This window comes from Condylostylus longicornis, unplaced genomic scaffold (assembly GCF_029603195.1).
Source record: "Condylostylus longicornis isolate FDR11 unplaced genomic scaffold, ASM2960319v2 ptg000096l, whole genome shotgun sequence".
Taxonomy (NCBI): domain Eukaryota; kingdom Metazoa; phylum Arthropoda; class Insecta; order Diptera; family Dolichopodidae; genus Condylostylus; species Condylostylus longicornis.
This window is the reverse complement of record NW_026578064.1, coordinates 573,167-594,418: the sequence shown is the minus strand read 5'-3', so window position 1 is coordinate 594,418 and position 21,252 is coordinate 573,167. Positions and strand designations below refer to the sequence as shown.

Sequence of the window (21,252 nt, the reverse complement as noted above, 5' to 3'; positions counted from 1 at the left end):
TGGTTTTCTCCACAATTTTGAATGATTATTACTACCAAAGATATTGTACTCTCTTTCATTACTAAAAACTACGTTATTTCAAAAGTAATCGTTATTTTGTTTTATTCATGTTTGATATTAAATGTTTTTGTCTAGATGAACGTATTTTAAAATCAGCATCATGTAAAATATGTATTTCGAACCTTTTTGAGGATTGCAGTTTTTCTCTGTTAAATCTTCGATTTTTTGCTTAGTACAAAGAGCTGAAATTTTTGGTTCTTTTTTTACTATTTTGACAATAATTCGCTGTCTTTCGAAGTAAATATTTTTGGTCGACCACTTCGTGGCTTAATGATTAGTGCTCCTTTTTCTTTGTAACTTTTTATCACATATTGGACAGTGGCGTGACTTATACCCACACTGGCTTCAATCTCTCGAAAAGATTTTTGCTCCAAATGTAACTTTACCATATTTCTTTGCCTCTGCCAGTATTTTTTAGTACTTACATTAGTAGTAATTTTATCAAAAGAAAAATACACTACTATAAAAATGTTTTTTTTTTTGAATATTGCTATAATAAGTTTTTTTAACAATTCTGAATTCTTTATGATATTGAAATACCATGATTGTAAGAAAAATTTTTTGATCAAAAATTATATTTACATTTACATTTCTTTCATTTATTTCAAACTCATGGGAGCTATAGAGCTCGTATAGAGTGGTTTAAGTGATTGTAAATAAGAATTTTTTAAAATATGTCAAAAGTAATAACAAACATAATTAATAAAACAACAAAAAAGTAAAATTAATATACAGTTCATTTTAGACCTTACTATTATAGGTAATTTAATTATACAATATTATAGATTTACTTATTATTCTAAAAATTTAAAATTTTTAATTTTTTTTTCTTTTTTCTTTTTTTTTTATAATCCATTACATTTTACTTTAATTTCTAATTCACTTTGCAAAGAAGTACAAAATATAAAGAAGTATGAACTTCATTTATAATATGAATACAATAGTATTTTGCGTTTAAATACATTTATCATAGTATTCTTTTATTTTTTTTTTTAAAACATTAATTTTTTTTATATTTCTTAATTCCACAGGTAATTCATTATATATCTTATAAGCTGTATTATAAACTGAAGCAAAGTTGTTAAACCGTATACTTGATATTATTTTTATATTATTTGCTATTCTGGTGTTATAATTGTGTGTATTTTTATTTAATATAATTTCTGTATTTGTGTTTATGCTTTCAGACAACATCATATGTACCTGTGATGCCAATTTACTTTTTATATGTTAACTCAATGGTAAAATCTTATTTTTGATATGAATTTTTCGCGTTGCCGTTCTGTATTTATATCCAAATAAATTTTTGATGGCTTTATTTTGTGTTCTCCGCAATTTATTCATGTATATATCAAATATATTACCCCAAATTTGAATATTATATGTTATGGTAGAGTGGAACATACTGTAATAAACTGACTTTTTTAACTTACGTGGAACTCTTGTTCCTATCAACTTAAATACGTTCCACGATAGCTTTTCATCGACTATTATACCTAAGTATTTATATTCTCTCACCATTTCTAGCTGACAGTTATTGTAGGTTATATTAAGAAAGTCCTCTGGTTTTCTTTTGAAAATTATATATTTTGTTTTTGCAGTATTTATATGCAGTTTGTGCCTATTCATCCAGGTTGTTATGAGTTCTATATCTTGCTGTATAATATCTTCCAATTTCAACATTGATGATTCATCATATACAATCACGAGGTCATCTGCGTACATATAGAGAGTACCTTTCAATTTGATCTTTAATAATCCATTATGTAGATCGCAAATAACGTTGGACCCAGAGAACTTCCCTGTATGATATCGAAGGTATTATTTTCTGTCTGACTCTTTATTTTGTCACATTCCGCATATTGAATTCTATCATCCAAATAGCTTTTGAACCATGCATATTCCCTATCAAGAACTCCGTATTCTAACAATATTTTTAGCAATATTTAACGGTCTACCGAGTCAAACGCTTTCTTTATATCGAAAAAAATAGCTACAACTTTATTCTTTTTATCTATACCAGATTGTATTTTCGATATTACATCAAATAGCGCCGCTTCAGTGCTTGATTGTTTTTTAAAACCGTATTGCTGTTTGCTCAATAAATTTGAATTAAACAAATAGTCGTTGAGTTGTTTATTAACTGTAGTTTCTATTATCTTACTTATAACTGGAGCTATAGCAATTGGTCTGAAATCTTCTGGAAACTTAAAATTCTGTTTATTGCGGGGATTTCGCCTTTTCGTACAAACATTATTAAATTTGACATACATAAACATTTTTGTTAACGTCCAAATAAAACGAATGTTTAAATTATTTTTAAAAATTCCGGCTGTAATTCTATACATATGTTTTGAATATTATGTCTCAGGAGGAAGAAAAAAAAAAATACCTACCTGCTTATGTATTTAAAATTTTTACGAAGCTTTTTAACTATTATAACAAAATTTTTTGCAAATGTTTTTGAAACTCTCATAACAATATTTATCTGTTACTTATTAAAAAAAATTAAAACAAAAATAAATAAAATAAAATTAAAAAGAAAATTTAAAAATAATCCAAGAAAAGATTTTCGCACGTTTTTAAGCACATTTAACACGTTTTTCTGGCAAAACTAGGAGAGATAGAGAAAAAAGTTGATAGAGAAATTTCGAGTTTTTTAAAAAAAATTTAAAAAAAAATACAAAAATCGTTATTTTATTCAATCCAGGTGCTGCATTTTTATTTAAGCTTATTATAATATCGTGTGTTTCCGTTTCTGTAAGGAACATTGGTTTGTTATTATGTAGCTTGTAGATATTATCATTTTCCACTGGGGTTTTCTGGATCCCTTCCACAATTTTTTCCCCTATCTCATTGAAAAACTTGTTCATGGTTTGTGCCGCCTCAAAGTCAGTGTGCATTCTCCACTTTCTTTAATTACAGATATTAGTTGCTCCGATACTTCATCATTCTTATTACTTATTGTAGCGTTCAAGATTTTCCACAGTTTTCTGGAGTCGTTTCCTGCTTTTTCAATCGCTAAAGTTATATGCTTATTTTTAGCTTCTTTTATTAACTTTTCTATATTCTTTTTAGCTTCAACATATTTCATTTTTTTTCATAGATGTTCGGGTCTTTTTTATGCTTATCATACAACGATTTTCTATGTTTCAATTTTTCAAGTATGAGCGGTGTTATCCAACTGTTATTTCTAGCTCTAAAACTGGTAGTTTTAATACACATTTCTTTTGCTTCTTGAACAATTTTTATTAAAACATCAATTTCCGTGATGTTTATTTCATTTACTTTCTCTTTTACAATATGACGTAGTCGATCATAGTCAGTTCTATGTATTACGTGTGTTTTCATAGGCAATTTTTTGTGCATCTCACATTGTAGAGCAGCAGGTATATGTACATATGTACAAAACTTGTATTTTCGCATGTGCTTTTGCTTAAAAAAAATAAGGAATTAAAATGCAATTTTTTCTGTTCCTTTCTCATTTCGATACAATTTCAAATACTGCTCAAAAAAATAAAAGTAAAATAAATTTAAATTTTATTTTTACGAACAATTGACCATACAATGAGGTAGGTGATGTGATGGCACCGCTGTAACGTTTTCACTAAACCGGGTAATTTTAAAACTTCAATTTACTTCATTCCTTCATTTTAAAGATCTCTTCAGGAAAAACAATGCTTCAAAAGTAGAACCGAAGCACTTCCTTTGAAGTAAGGAAAGGCTTTTTGCATGGGACTCTCATGTATTTTTTACTTTACAGATATTACCTGTGAAATACCTACGTCCATAACAATTAAGCTTTCATTTAAGTTTCCTGAAGCTTCGTGAAAGGTAAAAAAACAACGAGTCCCGTATTGGAAAATAAAAGTTTATAAATAAGCAAGAAATAAGTTAAATTTTTCTGTTAATAGTTAAAATGATATTTTTCCTGGTAATTTGTATGGACGTTGGAATTTTAAGATTTGAATTTTCATTTCGTTTAGTTCTTATTTTAATTTTTTTTCTGTATTTATTACTTACTCTGAAAATTTCTACCGGTCGAGAGAAATAATAATGCGGTGATAATACAGGCTTATCCGACTTGTTATCATTATAAAGGAAGCAACACTATCTAGCATAATATTTGCCTACTGCAATTTTATAAAATATTTAGAAATCTACATATAACAAACTCTTATTATGCATTTGAATTAAAAATAAGAAATTTTAATATTTTCTTTGAAGTGGCTAATTGAAATATTTCAATTCTTATAATTTTCAATATTTCTTTGAGTTTCACTGGAAGATCATTATAAAGCTTTAACCATTTAAATAAACAATTGTTTTGTTGTTGATTTGTTCTGAACAAAGTTAAATAAAATATAGGTTTATTACTGGTATTATGACGGTGAATATTAATCATTGTATTCAATATGAAGTTATGCTTACTTTTGTTATTGATTATTTTGAAAGCGGTTAAATATAACTCACGTCTGCAAATGTTATCAGGACTAGGTATCTCAGTCTGTGTCTGTGTTTAACCTTTTTAAGTCTGTGTTAAATCTATTAGAAAGGAAATGAATGGTCTAATTACTTTCTTGTTCATCAATTCTAACACAAAATAAATATATTGTGTAAGAATAAAAATATATGTTGAATCGTATGAATAATTCGATGAATATGATTAACCTATTCAAGTTAACTCTAAATCAGCAATCACAATTAATAAAGACTTATATGAAAACTTTACTGACCTGTATACTTTATTGCCAAGTAAAGAAATCTTCGCCTTTTGTATTATAGTCCATGTTTTGTGTCCATTCTTCAATTTTTATAATATCACCAGTAATTTGACCCCTCAAGGAATCTTCCGTTAAAGAAGCATATTTTATAATACCTTCGCCTGTATATAATTGTCTTGATCAGAAAAGGTTTACTGTACTTAGGTTATTATTTATTATGTTATTATTTTCTTATCTATTTTATGTATTTATAAGTTATCTATTTTAAGACTCAAAATAGAACTCTATGGAACATTCTTTTTTTATGATATTTTTCATGATAATTTTATTGGTATTTTACATAGGTTAAATATTTGGTTAATCATAAGTCGTTGTATTTAATTTTTTTTTAACCAAATTGTTCCTGGTGCAAAATTCTGGACATAAAAACGTTTAAACAGCTTTTAATAACAATTTATATTAATAAATATTTTTGAGAAGGTGATTCTCTTAACATATGTATGGTCAATTGGGCTATCATAAAGCTAAATCCTGTCACTTATTTTTTATACTCTGCACCTTCGTGAGGGTTATATTAACATTGGTATGGAGTTTGTAACCACTTGAAGGAGTCATATGCGGTATAGACTTATATATATTCTTGCTCAGCGTAAAATTCTGCGTTGATTTAGACGTGTTAGTCTGTCCGTCTGTCCGTCTGCCCGATTGCACGATAATTCAAAAACGAATAATGAAATCGACACCAAACCACAAGTTGTTTCTCTAGTGCCAAGGACGAACCATATTGTAATTGGACCTAATCGGACAACGGGTTCGAGTAGCTGCCACTCAACTGAAAGAGTTTATTTTAAATATTTCAAAAACTAATAAAGGTATAAATAAAAAAATTTGTATACGTGTGTCAAATTACAGTCTACACACACTCTAAAAATTTTAATGGGATGGCTGCTCCCAATGGATGATAAATAATAAAGTCAGATTCATGAAACTTGGCAATCTTGCGTTCAATTATAGGTCAGACATATCTGTGAAGTTTCTATAGAATGGTTTCACAGGTTCGAGTAATTGCTCTACAACAATGAAATGTGCAGGGTATAAATTAATCGGTTTATAACGACTGAAACGTTTTTACTTGTTAGTTATCAAAATTGCCATTTTTTTTTTGCTACAGAAATACATTTTGTATTTTAAACGTATAAATGTAAATCTAAAAGAAAATGATCAAAATCATAATAAAGACTAGTGTTCGACTAAAAGCTATCAAAAGCCAAATCAGCTAAAATTTGCTAAATTTATGAGTATAATTGTAATGATAACGTCAACCGCGTGTGATAAAAGCATAACTTCCCAAGTAACAATTTTTATCTCATGAGACTCTTGTAGAGCTATATTAAGAATTCTTTAAGAATATTACTTATAATTTCAGTCTTGTAGAACACTAAAAACCCTAATGAGATCTTTATAAGAGCAAAAGAGCGCAGTTACTAGAGTTAATTAATTCTCGTAATGAGAGTTAAGCTCTCATTAAAAGAATTTTTAAAGCATGTAACTCTCGTACGAATTTTGGTATACGAAAACTCTCACAAGCCATTTATAATAGTGTTACTAGAAATAGAAAGCAATACATTGTAGAACAAATATATGGGTCTTACTTCAAACTTTGTAAAATATATATCTATTCCGTTCTTAATAATTATTTTTTTAACAAAAACGAAACAAAATGTACATATGTTTACGTATATGATATGTAATCAATAAATATTTGTATTCAAAACTTAATGTCATAAAATTATAAATATGGAAAATTAAAATAATTTTTTTGCCATGATGATAAATAAAAAGTTGCTGGCAATAGAATTTTATTGATAAAAGTTGATATTGTACTTCGAAAAAAAGCAACGCCAACTAAAAATAATTAAAATTTAAAAAATTTTTATGCATATTTTTTAACCCAATGATATCTTATTTATTTTTTTTTACATAAATTTTAAAACTTAAGAATTGTTAAATAAAAAAATTAAATATACTAATGTGCATAAATTCCAACTAAAGCTTTATTATATTCAGTAAAAACTATAATTTTATATTTCATTAACTTTAATTTAATCATTTCTGTACAATAAATATTTTTCAGACTTCTTTCTAAAAAAAAGAATTCTCAGTCTCATTAGGGTTAAAATTTAGATAAGGAAAAATGACAATACTAAAATGGCCGTAGTTTTGCTATGGGAGTAGCAGAATTTTTAACACTATAAGTGCTAAGTATTATTCTATTATAAGAACCTTATGAGAGTTGCATAAAAACAAAAAAAGAAAAAAAAATTATGAGAGTATTGGAGTGTGGTATGAGAGTTTTATGAGAGTTTTGGTCAATTTTTTAGGGTATTACTCTTGAAAATTGTTACTTGGGTTGAACATGAGATTTTTTTATAAAATTCGATAGCGTGTATATTAACCATAATTTCAAATTGAAATTTTTCATTTTTAGGGAGATGTCGGTCTGTCGCTCTGTGTGTGCAATGTATCTCAAATCCACTGACCCTATTTTTATGAAATACAAGTTGATTTTGGCTATGACACGGATTGATCAACTTTTGGGATACATCAGAACTCGGTAATTGGAATTTCTTGCTGTCCAATTTTGCATCTTTGCATCTTATTTCCTTCAAATATATAACGTAAATTTATATAATTATTTAAATTCGCGAAAGCCTGAAAGAAAAACGGTATGAAAAATCTGGAAAAAACAGACTTTAGATAACGGTAAATTTTGACAACCATTTTATTTTCTTATGTTTCAAATATGGTATGCCGAGATTGGAGAAGCCCACCGCAATATTTGTTTTTCTTCTAGAAGCCTGTTTTTCTAGGTTGTAGAAGCCTGAAATTGTAGCAGCTTTTAGATACTAATAAATAGTTTATTTCGTTAGAAGAAAATTTTTTTCCACTTCCACCCCCTCAACTTATCGCCTCTTGAAATTTGTAATTTGAATTTTTGACGCTTTATATTTCCGAAATCGCAAGCTTTTTGAAATTTATATAAACGCAAATGTCTAACGGTAAATTCCGTGACATTAAAAAATATAATTATTTTTCTTAACTCACGCAATTAACCCTTCAAATCGAGCATTATGTTAAGGCCTCTTTAAATTAATTTTTGATTTATTTCAAAGACTACATAAATCATTCATATTAAATATATGCAATCCTAGAAATATTTTCGTATATGAATGAAAATATTATATAATATTATGTACCTACTTTTCAGGTGTCAAAAAGTAAGAGTACTTCTAGAAGGGCTAGAGACATGGGACAAAAGGCATTAGATAGGGTTTTGCCTCTAGGGTCCCAGAAAAATCTGACATTGGAACTTTTTAGCTTAAGATTTTCTGAAAAAAATTTTGTATAACAAAAGCACGTTTTTCTTTTATACTTTTTATAATTAGAAACACAAACCAAGAAATAAATCACACAGTTTTGAATATTATTCAATTCATATAGAATGCTTAAAAGCAATTAGTTAGGAAGCTTTAAAAAAGTATACATACATATTTATGTACTTAAAATTTTTGCGAATTTTTCCAAACTATTATAACAATATTTTTTTTGGAAATTTTCTTTAAACTTTTATAATAACATTTATCTGTTATATATTTAAAAAAAAATAAAACAAAAAATTTAAACAAAATAAAAAAAATTAAATTTTTAAATTAATTCAAAAAAAGAAAAATACGATAATATCCAGGAAAGCATCGATCCAATAACTTCTGGTTATGAGACTACCACGCTATCCACCAGGCTACGTAGTACTTACCCCCCCCCCCCCCCTTCCCCACCTTCCAAGATACTGTGTGACCGCTTTTTACAAATTGGTACTACATCCTGTAGGGGTAAATTTTTTATTAATTTTGGTGGAATAAATATTGTATGTAAATTTATATTTGGAAGTGGGAATTATAACAAAAAGTGAACACTTTCTTAAGAAAATTGTAAAGATTTTATAAAATCTACATTGTTTTATAATAAGTATGTACATACGCATTTAGTTATGTATTCTTTCCGTGATCTGTAGTAATAAGCAAAACATAAGTATACGTTAAATTTCTTGACAATATATCTCAAAGGAGCTAATTATTTGCTTAATTATGTACTTTTTTGTAATTAGTTTTAAGAGCTTTTCTTATTTTAAGTTTTATCTTATGAAATATTAGGAAAAAGACATATCTATAAGTATATTATGGGTGTGTTTTTGAAGAAAAAAAGTAAACTTAAAATATGTAACACACAGAATGGAACACAATACCTGCAAGGCACAATACCTACAGGCACAATACCTGCAAGGCTTGCAATGCAAGCACACACGACTAGTTTTTAATAGTGTGGTAGATATACTACACTGTGTTTAAAAGCAGTATTTTCACGAATTGTTGAAGGGAAAAGTTCTACAATACAAACCATTGGTTTGTGCAAAACTTTACTTTATTTCCTCATAACTTCTATTCGGAAAAAGATAGAAACTTCAACCAAACAGTTTTTGAAAGGGTCAATAAAGAACTTAAAATCAACATATTTTTTGTCTATCCCATTTGAAATTTGTAGACATGTAAAATTTTTTTTCTGAATTTTGCCCGGTTTCTTAAACTTTAATTTAAAATATTGAACGTCATAATATTTTTTATGCTACATAAGACCTAGGGAAAAATCCATTTGGAGTTATTTTGAAAGCCTTAAAAAAATGCGTAAGCTTAAAAAATTGTCGCTTTTTTTGATTTTTATTAATTTTAGTTAAATTTCCAATTGTCAATTACTAATATTTGTTAATCAAAATATTCATTCTAAATAATAGTTGCAATTTTGATAATTACTTACGTCATTTATCGCTTTACTTGCTATAAAAGTCATGTATAGCAAGGTTGTAGAGGATGATGGGCTTTGAAAAACAACAAAATAGCGGACTTTCCAGATAATTAACGTTTTTTGAAAAATTTTCAGTTTTTCAATTCAAAATTTTGTGTTTCAGTGGTAACCATGCTGTTACAATAGGTGTTTATGGTTATATCTTGGAAACTATTGAAATAACACTCAAATTTTGCATAAATTGATATGATAGTACGGGAACTATTATTTCCGTGCGCACGTATGTTGGAAGGGTATTACGAAATTGCCACTTCCTTTTTAATGCTACAGTATTATAACATCTGTAATATAGACAATCCGTAATTAATTTCCGTAAATTAATTTGGTCCTTAATATTATACATAAATTAAAGTGATTTTTCACCTATGTTTAAAGTAATTCTAACAAAGTAAATAACACTCATATGTTATTTATTACTTTAAGATAAAAAAAAGAATGAAAAATAATATGTAGAAATTTTTATTTTTCTTTAAATTTTAACAAAAACTAAATTTTACAATTTTTTTCTGCTTACCTTTATATAGCTTGCTTTTGGAACACATTTCGACTACAAAACAAATAGCCAAAAATTTAACAGAATTAAATTTGATTAAAAATCAGCAAGAATATTTTTTATAAATCCAATTTTTTTCGAAAATAAAAAACAAAAGCAAACTGAACATTTTTTGGAAAAAGTAAGTTTAATTTATACAAAATTTTTCATTATGTAATATTATATTCATAACATTTAAGTATATATGCAAATTTTTATTTATGTTTATCTTTCCCATTGTTCCTTTTGTTTTAAATCATCATTTTGAATATGTTTATATATTAAACATGTATGTTTGTTTACATAAAAAGTTTAATAATTAAAGAACTTTACAATTTCTTAAAAAGTAAAAAAGTCAATATAAATTTTAGTTACATACATTAAACTTACAATTTTTTGGAAAAATTAGTAAATGTTTTGTGTTAAAATATGTATGTATGTTCATAAAATTTTTTTCTTTTCATAAGGGTGTTTTCGTTTAGAAATATCGCTGCCCTATATGTGCTGTTTATTTGCGTTTTTCTAACATTTCTCGTTTTCAAATTTTTCATATTGCAAATGTATTTATCATCAATGTAAGTATCAAAATACAAGTTTTGCTTTAAAATTAAAACTTCCAATACGAAAATTCCACAAAAAAACAATTTTTTTTATCCTTTCAAAAAAGTATTGTACTTTTGTTTGCTTAGAATTTTGAGTGCTTACTAAAATTCATAAGAGAAATAATTATCATACATAACTGTTTCGAACGCAATACACAAACGCAAAAATTCGATATTTGCCAGTATTTTCATTTAAATTTTCTACCGTAGACTAAGACTGTTAAGATTCTGCGAATAATGAAAAAAATAAAATAATTTTAAAAAAAGTCCTTAAAGGTTTTGCCCACTTGTTTTCACTTCACTAAATTTTTAAATATCCTTCAAATTTTATCATTTTAAATTTTTTTTAATATTTGGTTTTGTCAATTTCTTTTTATTTCTTTTGAACATGATCTCTAATACTAATATTTTTTTATTTTATTTGAATAGTGAGGAAACAAAAAGACGACATGCAAGTCAATGTTGCTGGTATTCGAAGGAATATCAAAAATTTAGCGCACAATTATTCAGATGCTCAGGTAAGTTTATTTTTAACTTATTAAAATTATAACAAAGGTAATTTGTGATTGTAGCGTGATGATGATGAGCTTTATTTCGTTATCTGAAATTATACGTTAATTAAACCTTCATAGCCCCTAAAAAACACTAATTTGGCAACTGATCCGCTAGAAGTTATTTAAAAAAAGTTCTTTTATTTCTTATATAATCTGGTTGCTTACATGATATTGCTACATACAATCGTCAACGCGAAACACACAATCATAAGAGCATATAAATAGGTATTGTGCCTTTTACACTCACTTATGATATTACTGAACCTATGTGAAGAACAATTTGCCGGTAATTTCTTCATACCTTTGTAATTCTGTTGGTAGAGTGAACTACCGCCTAGAAAGCGGTAGGTTCGGGTCCATTTCGAAGAGAAAAATTGTTTTATTTTTCTGCGTTGGCTTGTGCCTTTGATTACGTCATCCATCTGTTCTGCAGTTTTATGAAGGAATCTCCATTAGTTACTCCTTTCAGAATTAAAAAGAAAGATGAAAAAGTAGACGTTGCATTGGTAATTTGTAATATTTCTTTTATTTCATTTAACATAACATGGTTCAAGCCAATTTATAGCAAATTTAGCAAAGGCAATTAATTTAAAGTTAGTCCAGGAGTTTCTTGAAATTCTTTTAACAAATAACTATTAATATCTTATAACGTACTTCTATTAGGTGCATAGGAAAAGAATGAAATAAAATATATCAATAAAATTTTGAATGTGCCATATTTCTGTAAAGTATGCAGAGTTTTTTTGAAAAATTAACGATCTTTTTTGAATTCCAATAGCGTTGATAATAGTGTTCTCGAAAAGTTTTCAGTTTTTTAATTCAAAATTTTGTGTTTTGGCAACGATTACTTGAAACACTATATAAAACTTTATAACACTTGAAAGAACTTCAGAATAAGAAAAAAAGTGAGAAAATGATGAGGGCGAGCATTGTCTCATTGTCTAAATTTAATCTTTATTAAGATGTAGTGTTTTAAAAATTTTAAAGTCATTAAGCATGTCAAAACTTAATTCTGATATATTTTTTCAAAAAATTCCTATTTTTATTTAGTGTAAACGTATTTTTTGTATGTATCGAAAAAACTGAATTTGTTGAGCTTTTTTTTTAAAAAACGTCAACGAATCATTTTCATAGAGCTTTAATATTTGATCCGAACCACCCTCTAGATAAAGAACATGTTTTTAATTTTCCAAGCATACGTCTGTCATTTGTTTGCTTGAATTTAATTTCTGAGAGTTTGTTTTAATCAAACTGCAAAGGACCAAATACGTTACTTGAAACAAAAAGCATTCAAAATTAGGGCCGTCAACCCAAGTACAATTCATGCAATGCAAGCATACACGACTAGTTTATTATAAGTGCATTGAATATACGAAGCATACGTTATATAGCATTATGTTTTTATATATATTATTATATTTAATTCATTTTAAGAAATAGTTTTTTCTAAAACTTAAGCAACCTTAACAATGCTATCTTTATTATGACATTATATAACGACAAAATTTATTATAACATTAAAATTTATGCTTACAAATGCCAAATGTTTAGTATGCGTACATAGGCTATCTACATGTGTTGTGTAACAACAATAATTCTGAATTCTTTATCTTTTATTTTCCCATTAAGTAAATGGGAAATTAAGTAAATACCAGAATTGCTAAAATTCTAATTTGTCAAAATTTAATATTAACGTACATATATTTGCAAGCATTATAGTTAGTTAATGTTAATATTTTTTTTCGTACATAACTTTCTCACAATATTCTAGTAGGAGTAAAATCACATATATTTTGTTTGTTAATTTTACTTTAAGTAAATTTGAAACCTACTCGTATATGATACGTAGATTAACAAGGGAAAATTATGAGTTTTGTAAATACATAAAATTGCTTACTAGTCTATTTCTGTGGTAAATAATTAATTTTAAGTAGCATAATTTTTGTATAAATAGGTCAGATTTTTAATAAATAAATTAATTAATCTCAAACCAAACAATAAGAATTCATTCTTTTAATTAAACTAAACATTTTGGGAGCTCAACCAAAAAATAAAAAAAATGTCACAAAATTTGAATCTGGATGAAACTGCTGTCAAACAGAAGGAGTTTGGAAATGGCATGGAGAAGTTACTGATTAATCTTAAGAAAGATTCAGCTTCAAGAAAGACTGCAGAATATCTAGCCATTAGGCTAGATAAACTCAATAAACTATGGAAACAGTTTAACATCAACGACTTAATAATAAAAGAGTTTTAGTATAATAAAAGGAGATTTACAAGAATCTACAAATTCCTCCTCCGAGTGCGGGGCATGGCCTACAACACACGCTCGAGACCCACCCTCCCGATGAACTCAAGCAACTTGTGAGGGCCGGAAGACTGCAACTCTGCCGCCGTTAGAGCATAGCCCACCAGCATCTCCCCCTTCTTATAAGCAAGAGCATCACAGTTCCCCAGGAGGTGCACCGAGGTCCGCCCATATTCCCCACAGAATCTCTAAGTATACGCATCTTCCAGGCTCAGCCAACTGATGTGTCCCCTAAGCCTGCACTGATCCTTAAAAATAGCGGCGAGGATTCTCACCTGATTCTTGCCCATCCCTATAATTTTGTTAAATCGCTTTTGGTCATAATCTCCCAGGAGCTCCTTGGCTTGCCGAAACACCGGAGGACGTCTCCAGCGCTCCGACCGCCTTCTTACTGATTCCTTCTTAGTTTCCCACGAATAGTATGTGGTCCAATTCCCCAGAAGGGCTCCGGCCCAAGAAGAGGTGTGTTTGTTCCCCTTCCTTGCAAATGCATCAGCGGCCTCTTTCCCTCCAGGCCCACATGCCCCGGTCTCCAACACAGTGTGACTCGGCTGCGTCTGCCAATCTCATTGAGGTTCTCAAGACAGCCCGATACTGCCGCGGAGGATAACGAGTTCAGCGCTCGCATCGCAGACCGGCTATCTGACATAATCATTATCCCCTGTCCCCGATACCCCCTTTCCAGGCTGAACCACACGCACATTTCAATGGCGTGCAACTCGGCCCGAAACACGTAAAAGTTCCCATAAGTTACGAGAATTCGGTTCTTGGCCCAAACACCCCCCCCCCCCTCGTCAACATACTGGTTTTTGACCCATGTGCGTACCATCTGATAACGTGTGTTCTCACTGGGCGACTTGAAAAGTCACGCTCCCAGTTCCTCCTGCTACTCATCAACAAGGCAAAATTTTTCTCGAAGCTGTCCCTAGGCATCGTTCCTAGCGATGCCTAGGACCATGTCGTCCCTAGGCATCGCTAGGAGCGCAATCTCCCCGACAAGACATTTTAATTCCATTCTTCCCCAACCTGAAAATGGCAGCCTTCGCTGCCATTTTTACAACGAGGTGCAAAGGGGTTAGTCCCAAAATCACCACCATTGCCGCCGTTGTGCGAGTTCTCACAGCCCCTGAGATGCGTGCGAGTCTCTGCAATTGTTCCAGGTTCTTTCTAGCCGTACTAAGAACCACCCTTCTTGCCAATGCCAATGCTCCATAAGTCAGGAGCGGCACGACCATCATGGTATACATCCATAACATGATAGACGGGGTGGTCCTGCAAACCATAATGGAAAATACATACAGCTTCCTCGTGACTTTGCTAAAGAAGCTTGGAATGAAATACCACTCCTAGGTATTTGTCCTCCAATTTTCTCTCTATAGCTGCTCCGTACAATTGATTTGTGCACAGATACTCCAGCTTTCTTTTCCTAGTGAAAGGCAGAGTGTCGTCTTGTTAGGGTTAAGCCTGAGACCCATAGCATCGCACCAGGTCCGGGCCGCCCGTAATCCCCTTTAGACTATATCACAAAGAGTCGCCTCAAACTTACCCTTAGCGATGACGCCAATATCATCGTTATAAGTCTGGACACCAATTCTTTGACGAAGCAGCTCATCAAGGATTCCATCCACCACCAAACTCCACATCAGTGGAAACAAAACCCCTCCCTGTGGGCATTTCCTGGTTACGCACATCCTTAGGGTGCTCTGCCCCACAGCACTCTCTGCAACTCTTGTGGCCAACATATTGGACATCCATAGAGAGGTGGTATCATCCACGTCCCTACTCCTCAGGCGGCCTCTTCACCAGCACCCGCGCTAGGACATAATTATCAACTATTATCTCCATCGTCTTGAATAAAAACGATGCGAGGCTGATCGGTCTAAATGACTTGGGTGCCATGTTCCTCCTTCCCATTTTGGGAATAAGGGCAACCCTAGACACCCACCAGGACTCGGGAAAGTATTCGAAAGCCAAGCAACTCTTAAATACTCTTATTAAGGAAGGCATAATTGGCTCCCGCCCCCGTTGCAAAAGTGCTGGTGAAATCTCATTCACTCCCGACACTTTGAAGGGCTGGAAAGTGTCACCAACCCACCTTATCCTTTCCTCCGGAGTTATGCGTGCAGCCCTCTGCCAATCCTCAGGACGTGGTGTCCTGCATTCCCACACCACGGATCCGACACGGATCCAGGAGGAGAAGAGCACTTAAAGAAGCAGTTACTGGCACCCGGTCTCTAGTCAGTGCCCTATGCAGCCTCGCTGCCGCTGCCGTCTCCGCTATGCTCCAACAAAATGATCTAAAGCTTCTGCGCTCAGCCCTGCGGATCTCCTTGCTGCAGACTGTTAAGTTCATCTTGTAGTCTTCGCAAGTACCTTCTTGCTTAGCCCTATTGAAAAGCCTGCGAACCCCGATCCTAAGGTTTTCCAATCGTGGGATCCACCAAGGTGCATTTGTGCAATCCCTTGGCACACCAATGGGACAATTCGATTCAAAAGCCTTGACCATTATTTCCCTGAGCTCCTCCATAACCCTTTCCAACAGCGCGGGATGCCTGGCTACAGTTCTAACCCACATTAATGTCTGACAGATGTGAGGTCCCTTGTCTTGTACTCTGAAAATAGAATAAAGTTAATATTTTTTCTAATTGACAGTCCTTTGATCTGCCCTCTGTGTACCCATGGTTCCTGTATCATGGCTATGCCCAGATGTTCCTTGGTGAACATCCTTGCCAAAATAGCCGATGCTGCTCTGGTGTGGTGGACATTCACCTGGGCGACCCTGGTGCCTTCGTCCGTCATTTGTTGAGTTGACTGGTAGGATTATCTTCCCCTGCCATCGGGATGTCATTTCCTGGGAACGGCTCCCTAAGACTCAGGAGGGTTAGCTCCGGGTCTTCCCCCATCTCCTCCGTCGTTAATGAGAGGGGTCACCTCTCCACCGGTGCTTCATATTCTTCGGAAAGACTCCCTCTACCGTCTGATTCCTTTTCCGGACCACTTGCGGCTCACTCAAATTTTCCACATAGCCCCGATATCAAAACTTCATGAGAAGGATTTTGTAGTTATCAACCCATCATCGAAACAGGAAACTGAGTTTAAAAACTACCTATCCTTTAACGTCAACAAATTTTATTGCCGGAAGTTGCATTCTATACACAACGAAAAATCCGAAGTTGCTCAATGTGAAATTCACTCAATCACGAGACAGATTTGCAATATACAACAACCTGAAAGTTGTGTGATTTCAAAGATGAATCGGCAACAACTAAGGATTCCTATGAAAACCATCATACTGAATTTACGTTATGGACAAAAGAAGAACGTTCAACTTAATTTGTAACAACAATACAATCAGTTTAAAGTTAGAGCAATCAGGAATTTTACAACTTATGTAAATATGATCATCATCGAAAATACAATGATGAATATTCGAAAATACAATGATCTCACATATATTTTAAGTTCGAAAAATCGAAATAAACTTCGAAAATGTCAAGTTTTATAAAAGACATCAGATGTTTTGTGGCAACTGAATATTAATGCTTCATTTGTTATTGTTTTGAATATTACGTTTCGTCAGCAAGCTTTAAAAAAATATACATACACAATTTATGTACATATGTATGTATCTACCTAAAATTTTATTTTTATTGTTCCAAGCGAAAAACTGTAAAATGCTAAATTTTAATAGATTCATATGTACATACATATATTTGAATAAAAATATTATTTTATTTATGCCTAAACCTTTTCTTTATTTGAAAAATTTATGATTTAATAATTATGTGTTTCTATATGCCAAACCACAGTTTTGAATATTATTCAATTCATAAAGAAAGCTTAAAAAAAATTAGTTACGACACTTTAAAAAAAAAATTACGTACATACATATTTATACTCTTAACTATTATAACAATATTTTTTTGGAAATTTTCTTTAAACTTTTATAATAACATTTATCTGTTATTTAATATATGTTTATTAAAAAATAAAACAAATTCTGCAGCCTCAACTTCATGACATGAATAACTTTTCAACAACGTGAATAACTTTTCGAATCAAAAATATGAATCAAAAATCGAGTTCAAGTTTGTAGATCTTATTATGCCAAACAAATGCAGTCGTTTTTGTATCTATACTGCAAAAATAGCGCATTTGTATTACTTTTGATTGTCGAACTGTAAAAGAACTTATGCAATATTTGCAGCATTTAATTTGTTCTGCCATTAATACCTTCTACTCGCCTATTTTCATTTCGAGATTTCTATGACAAAAATTGCCGCCTGAGCAACATATCAAAAATTCAAATTTCAACTAGAAATTTTAATTACAATTTGATTGAATACATTTTCGAGTTTTTCCGCATTTTTGTGAACTACTATGACAGATAATATACAAAATAAAAAGCAAGTGTTGGTTCTACATTTTTGTACCCATACGAACGTATGTTCGAAGAGTATACTAAATTTGCCTAACCCTTTGTAACGCTAAGAAATAGTGGTCTGAGATATATACTCAGGTGTTTGTTTTTGATCAGCGTCGAATTCTGATTTGATTTAACTTTTTTCGTCCGTCCGTCGCATTTATTTCACAATGATTTACTATAGTAAATGCCAGAACCCTATTTAATGTTGATATGATCGTGCTACTGGTTGGGGTACCTGCCATACATCTTCCAAATTTATTTGGCTATACCTCAGAAGCTATAAAAGCTGTAGTATTGAAATTTCGCAAAAACTTACATGCCTTTGTAGCTCAGTTGGTAGAGCGTCCGCCTAGAAAGCGGTAGGTCACTGGTTCGAGTCCAGTTCGAGGAGAAAAATTTTTTTAATGAATATTTCTGCCTTTAACTCGTTCCTTTGATTACGTAATCCATCTGTTCTGCAGTTGCATGAAGAAATTTCCATTAAGATAAATTAGTAGTGTAATAAGCACATTCTTATTAATTCCGCAACTATGATGTTGTATTAGTAAAATTCATAATTTAATTAGTGCAATAGGCACAATCCTATAAATATATAATGTTCTTGTTATTGTGTGTTTCAATAGTAGATTGTATGTAGCAATCAATGTAAACAAAACAAATACTTAGTAAACATGTGAATTACAGTATAAGCAATGTAGAGAACATTTCGTCGGCAATTTCTTCATGCCTCTGTAGCTCAGTTGGTAGAGCGTCCGCCTAGAAAGCGGTAGGTCACTGGTTCGAGTCCAGTTCGAGGAGAAAAATTTATTTAATGAATTTTTCTGGCTTTAACTCGTTCCTTTGATTACGTAATCCATCTGTTCTGCAGTTGCATGAAGAAATTTCCATTAAGATAACAAATTTATGTTTAAAAGAAAAAATTAAAACATTAAGAAAAATTAATGACGATTTGCAGCTTCAAACAATTAATTTACCGGACATAAATGTCCCATAAGATTTGAGAAACCAATTTAATAATTTAGTAGACACTTATCTTAATTTTTCATGTTTTTGGGATTATGATGATGAAGAAATAGAGGATCAAGCGCTGACAAAGTTACAAACGAAACATTTTGTCCTTCCGTATGGCGTAAAGAAGCACTTTTATGCGTTTATAAATTGAAAAACTATATTTGAAACAATAAGACAAATCTAAATTATGTCGAATTAATTAAAAATGAAATTTATAACGATTCAAAAAATAAAAAGAATATAATAGAATTGGAAATCTGTGACCATCTATAAAAACTGTAAAAGAAGTAGCATGTATGTTGAATACCCACTTTATATTATTACTTAATTAGCTATTTTTTGCATTATATGCATTATTTCCGTATGAAGTTTTGAAGTCTTTAAGTTAGACATACATAATTATGTTTATTTTTTATATATAAATAGCTTATTAAAGAGCAGACAAAAGCTTTTTTCATATGGTACAATTTATAGAAAAAAGTTTTTTAATATGTTACATTATATTTACCATTTTTTTTCAAATATTTTGCATATCTTTATTTTTGTCTTATCGGTCTTTCACTTATATGAATAACGTATAAGTCACAATTTTTTCACTCATACGAAAAACATCTAAAAGACCGCATAATTTATATTGTCTAGATTAGTAGAAGTATGAAAAAGTATTATGAAAACGCGTTTTAAACACTTCTTTATAGAAATTCTTTCTTCTTAATTTTAAGGATACTAATATGCTTTCAGTTAACATACCTAAAAAATGTGAACTTGGCTCTTAGTAGAGTTTCATTTTGTGCCGACCGAATTATACGAAAGTTCATCAGTAACTTCTGGTAACAACCAAAACTGAAATATTAAGTTTCAAGAAACGTCATCAATTCGTTCCGTAGGTAAAAAATGTAAAGTCGGCCCCACACCAGTTTCTAAGCCCTGATCTTTCCAAAAAATTTATAGATTCATTGTTTAAAATATTAAATTTCAATGAAATCGATTGATTATTGTTTGTTGTATAAGCAAAAATGTATATTTGACCGGAGTAAATATGCAGTAGCTGACGTCTGATTTTTTCCAAAAGTTAGAAGGTTTTGCGGAAGGACGAATGAAGCCCATATATGAAATTTCAAGTAAATCTGTTGAATATTTCCCTCAAATCATTATGTAAATAATAATCAAAAATGTAGCACAGGCCCGCTAAAAGATTCAGTTCCCGAGGCCTGATATATCCCAAAAATTGGTCAATCCGTGACATAGCCGAAATAAACTTACATATAAAATTTATTAAATTCGGTTCATCCGAACTTGAGATGCACGCATTTACACGCAGACAGACCGACAAACCGAAACCTCTCTAAAATTAGTTATTTTATGCTTCCCTACTATGGAGAAGTGGATTCCCATCGAAAACTCGACATCCACAATTTGTTGCCATCACATAACCTACCTTATTGTATACACAGTGCGGTCGGAAAAACGGATAAGTGAAATAAAATCATCCGTTTCCGACATACGCAAATTTGAATATACAAAAATTCTTGTTATTGGTTTGAGTACTTCTAGACACAGTTTCCTATGTACGTAAGTACCAGGATAAGTACCAGGATCATACGCAAATAATAAATTTTTATTGTGCGAGTTTTTTCAACTTAATCGTTTTAAATTGTGAATTTTTATTGCAAAATCTTTTTACAAATTATTGATTCTATTTGAAATTTTCCTTCACTTATACCTTCTAGTACACCATTATCAATTCGAATATATATATATAGTTGTCTAGTTCTTAAATTTATAATTTTCGTCTTCCACATCACGTGGATTTCATTTATCGTAAAATACACAGACAATATGATCAAATCATGCTGTATGTGAGATTAGATATTCAATGTCGTTGACCCCAGTTTTCCTATGAGTGGCAATTTGTGGAAACTGGTAATCAATTTGTTGTGCAATCAACAACAAAAGTGGGCCCAATATTTATCCTTGAGGAACGCCAAAACGAATAACAACAGACCTCTTCGTGTCTTTAAAATTTACATATTGCGATTAAAATTTACGATTGTCAAATACCTTCTCATAAAGTGAATCGAAACCATAGAAAACGCGTAATAAGACAGCTTTTCTAAT

The 21,252-nt window shown here is 30.9% G+C and overlaps 1 protein-coding gene across 14 annotated transcripts in view; it reads left to right on the top strand.

The window, feature by feature from the left end:
- The window catches only part of LOC129613904 (epsin-2), a 163,115-nt gene that overhangs the window by 6,736 nt on the left and 135,127 nt on the right, over nt 1-21,252 (top strand). For 10 of the 14 annotated variants that reach the window (XR_008697348.1, XM_055528238.1, XM_055528235.1 and 7 more), the window contains exons 2-3: nt 10,226-10,375; nt 11,265-11,353. Coding sequence is in view for 13 of the 14 variants with exons in the window: in XM_055528238.1 (XP_055384213.1) it covers nt 10,375; nt 11,265-11,353 (90 nt within the window). In the remaining variant the exon portion in view is untranslated. Of the gene's footprint in view, nt 1-1,247; nt 1,302-1,607; nt 1,879-10,225; nt 10,376-11,264; nt 11,354-21,252 lie in introns of those variants that run through there. The other 4 variants (XM_055528232.1, XM_055528231.1, XM_055528227.1 and 1 more) reach the window with 3 other exon arrangements.